The 4,310-nt window shown below is 38.2% G+C and overlaps 1 protein-coding gene across 1 annotated transcript in view; it reads left to right on the top strand.

Moving 5' to 3' along the window:
• Nucleotides 1–4,019, top strand: part of LOC119836976 (reticulon-4-interacting protein 1, mitochondrial-like) — a 9,063-nt gene extending 5,044 nt beyond the window's left edge. Inside the window, exons 7-12 of the mRNA XM_038362450.1 lie at nucleotides 636–764; nucleotides 1,113–1,234; nucleotides 1,520–1,676; nucleotides 2,326–2,446; nucleotides 3,122–3,241; nucleotides 3,765–4,019. Coding sequence (XP_038218378.1) covers nucleotides 636–764; nucleotides 1,113–1,234; nucleotides 1,520–1,676; nucleotides 2,326–2,446; nucleotides 3,122–3,241; nucleotides 3,765–3,851 — 736 coding nt within the window. The 3' untranslated portion in view covers nucleotides 3,852–4,019. The remainder of the gene's footprint in view (nucleotides 1–635; nucleotides 765–1,112; nucleotides 1,235–1,519; nucleotides 1,677–2,325; nucleotides 2,447–3,121; nucleotides 3,242–3,764) is intronic.
• Nucleotides 4,020–4,310: the final 291 nt, after the last annotated feature.

Here is a 4,310-nt window from a genome sequence, read left to right as displayed (position 1 = left end):
TGTTTAATATGAATAAACGTTCAGTCTTAATTATGATTTCGGTGTTTTAATTCGTCTCCTAATACACTCCGTACATAGGCATAATATGTTTTGTATAGAACATTATAATATATTCTTATAACTTTAAACGAGCAATTCTTGTATATATATATATATATATATATATATATATATAATTGGAATCTCGGAATCGGCTGCAACGATTTTCATGAAATTTAGTATATAGGGGGTTTCGGGGGCGATAAATCGATCTAGCTAGGAATCCTTTTTGAAAATGTCATATTCGTGTTTTATTCGTGTTTTTTTTTACGTATATAATAAATAAATGCGTATGAAAACATTTTATTTTATCTTTCTTTTGTGTTGTGTAGGGTGACATTTTATTTATTTATTTACTTATTTAGGACAACTTACAACACACAACAATATTATATTCCTAAAAACTTGAATTTTTTTATTTTCTATGTAATACTACTAATACAATTTTTTTTTTTATAATTATTTTGTTGCACTGTTGTGTGAGTCGGAACAACAATTATTGTTCCCATTGCTTTGTTCTATATTAAAGTGATAATCATTTATAATCACTGGAAATAAATAAAGTCTTAATTAGATTGACACAATATTCCACTCAGCACACGCATCAGCAAGCGGCCGCGCACGCTCGGCGCGGACTCGGCCGCGTCGCTGCCGTGGGGCGGCTCGCTCGCGCTGTGCGCGCTGCACCGGCTCGGCTACACGCCGGACACTTGCAAGGGGAAACGGTGAGTTCACGTGGTGGATGTTCATTTGGGGCCCCAGAGTGACTGTGCACTGGGGCCCCGGAATTATTTGATTAGGGGTCCCGGGACTGCTGCGTGTGCCCTGGGAATGCTATGGTTTGGCCTTGATTCCATAAATATTTCTATTGCACATGGTGCTAATTTGATTAAAATCAGGTGAGTAGTTAAGGATTCGAACGTGCGTCTTTTCAAATGGCTAAAAAAAGAAGGTTGTCAATTCCACTGTCTTTTATTGTGATTTTTTTTTTAAATTAGTATTTGCATAGTATTTTGCTGAATTTTCTCTTCTTTATGTTTCTCAAATCAAAAAAAAAATCAATAACACTGCAGGGTGCTAGTGGCCGGTGCGGCGAGCGGAGAGGGCTGCGCGCTGGTGCAGCTGCTGAGCTCGTGGGGCGCGCGCCCCACCGCCGCCGCGCCGCGGCACACCAGGAACACGCTGCGGAACCTCGGTAACCTCACCGTTCCGTTGGGAAACTGCGAGTGGGGGGGGGGGTGAATCTGGTGGGAACGAATAGTAGTTGTAACGAAGCCATATGACTCAATATCACCTAACGTTGGTGTAAGAACCCTTTCATAATTAATTATATGACACCTTATGGTTGGTTTAAATCAAACTCATATCAAAAACTACAAAACACACAATCCCAATGGCGCCCTACTTCATTTCATAGAGCCTTATCTAACCCGCCTAAAAACAAACTTATGTCGATTGCAATAAGACACAAATTCCCCAGGCGCCTCCGAGTTCATAGAGCTCGAAGGCAGTAACGAGCACGTGGCTGCGTCGTGGCTGGTGGTGGAACAGCACGTGGGCCGCTCGGGGCCCTGGGACGCCGCCCTAGCCTGCACTGGGGCCCCGCCGGAGAGGCCCCCGCATTATACGCTACTGAAGTATGTATATTTGTGTTTTTACTGTGTTTCAGTTGGACGCAATAAAAAATGGAATTAGTAATTCTTATAAATAGGACACCCGCGATAGCATTTTATAAAAATTCTGAATAGTGATTACTGCTCAAATATGTTTGTAAATGTTGCTTCATACTATACTACTAATATTATAAATGCGAAAGTTTGTAAGGATGTGTGGGTGTTTGTTGCACTTTTACGCAAATATTACTGGACCGATTGCAATGAAATTCGGTACGTAGACAGCTGGACAACTGGAATAACATATAAGCAACTTTTTACCCCGATATTCTATATAGAAACCGCGGGGTGCAGCTAGTTTATAATAATTTCCGGATGTATGCATACGTAAAATTACAATGTCGCGGTATAAAATCTTGTTTTTCAATTTATCTCACATTTTTTTCTCCGTATATAAACGTAATTATGAAGTACTTTTGAATCGTCATAGTTTTAACAATTACCACCGGTTCGGAAAGCCGTTTCTACTGAGACGAGCCGGCTGGAAGCGCTGTAGTTGTCTTTTAAAATCGTGTAAATTTTGTATAATATGTATTTCATAATAATGATGCCAAAAAATTATCCAGCAATAAGAAATATTACAAAAAAATAATAAATATGGCAACATTCACAGGGCCACCGCCCCCCGCAGTGCTGTGGTGGAGCTCCGCCCTCGGGCTCTGATAACGGACCGACTTGTGACGCCTCTCTGGATCATGTATTCCGCCACTGTTTACACCTTCAACATATTGAGGGTAGGTTGAAAAAGATAAAGTGTATATAGGAAATATTATTTTTTATTTTAAATAATAAACTTATATTATCAATTCGACTGCATAGTTTTTTGTGTATTTAACTTAATTTTATTAAGTTTTTTTCTGCGTAAACCTATTTCTATGATTTTTTTTAATTTAATAGATTATCTCTGCCATCTGATCCTATTTAAATTTGTTCTAGTTCTGACAATTGGGAGGCTACTTAGATTTTTGTTGAAAACCTGTATATGTGTGTTTATTTGCATGTGTATGCGCATAATGTATGTTTAAAATATTAAAAAAATCTCGTGTCACAATGTTACTTAGCATACTTCTCTGAAACGGCTGGACCTATTGACAAGAAATTTTCTGTCCATATCAAGTAGTTCTGAGAATCGGCCAAAAACTATTTTCATACGCCTAAATGAAAAGAATTAGGCGAAACAGTGTTTGCCGGGTCAGTAACGTGAGCGGATACTTTCTAAGGAAGAGTACTCCGAAGAGTATTTCAGGTCACATCTCGTCTTACCATCAGGCGAGATCTTGGTCAGGCTACGCTATATTAAATTAAAAAAAAAATATCATTCTCTTAAATGACGAAAATAAGGCAGAACAGCGTTTGCCAGGTCAGCTGGTCGTTAAATATTAAATTTACCATTAATTTATCAATTTCAGTGGGTGACAGGCAGCGGTTGGCATTGGGACTGGTTGGAGGAAGATCACCAGATGTCGAGCGGGCTGGACGCGCTGCGACACCTGGTGGAGGGGGGGCAGTTGGCGCCGGTGCTGGATAAGGTATCGTATCTTCTCTTTTAAATGTTAATATGTGGTAGTCGGGCACGCTTCGGTACGAATTGGGCACGCTTCGGTACGAATTGGGCCAGCTCGCACCGGGGAAGTGCCACACCCCCACAGAAAACTGGCGTGTTTCGTTCGGTGAGTGGGGGAGCCGGAAGCCCGTTTCCTTTAGCTCACCGTTCCCAGTCCATTTTTTGTTTCCAGTCGTCAAACCTCTTTTTATCGCTTCCCCCTAAAAATCCAGCAACGCATTTATTCCTAGGTAGTCCTAGTTGGAAGGCTGCCCTTTTTTATTTTATAAAACGTAAAAATATAAATTATTGGTTGGAATTGGTGATTTTTTTTTTTTGTGGGAGTCCATTTATTGGAGAAGGCTTGATATAGCATCATGTTAACGAAGGATTAATGAAAAATGAAGCAATTTTCGATAAAATCTTCCTTTTGATAGCAGACGAAGTCGCATAAGTCAGTTAGTTTTAGAATATCCAAACAAACATTTTTATTGATGATGATATTACAGGTGTACTTCCCGCAAGATTTCGAGGCTGCGCTTGCGCACGCGTGCAGCGACGAAGCTGTTGGAACAACTGTTATACGGTTCCCATAGTTGATAAAATGTTAATCGTTCCTTCTACTATCGTAATTGGCAAGTATTCGCACGTTTACGTACGGACTTCATTCATTTTATGTTTATGTGTATGTACACAACAAATTGTTATATGTATGCATTAATATTTATTTTTTTTTATAAAACGCAAGTTTGTCGTTATATATATATATATATATATATATATATATATATATATATATATATATATATATATATATATATATATATATATATATATATATATATATATATATATATATATATATATATAAAGGCCTAAATAATAAGAGTAAAGCAAAACAGCGTTTGCCGGATTAACGAAGTGTTAAGTCAAGTGAAGATATGAAAATTCATATATTGGATATTCTGTGAAGCACTTTCCACAACCTAGCTTGTTTCTATTTGATTATATGAAGCAAAAGTTTAGGTTACACTTAATGCCTTAAGTATGTGTTA

Source organism: Zerene cesonia, chromosome 26, assembly GCF_012273895.1.
Source record: "Zerene cesonia ecotype Mississippi chromosome 26, Zerene_cesonia_1.1, whole genome shotgun sequence".
Classification (NCBI taxonomy): domain Eukaryota; kingdom Metazoa; phylum Arthropoda; class Insecta; order Lepidoptera; family Pieridae; genus Zerene; species Zerene cesonia.
The sequence above is the reverse complement of the archived record's forward strand: the minus strand, read 5'-3'. Positions and strand labels throughout refer to the sequence as shown.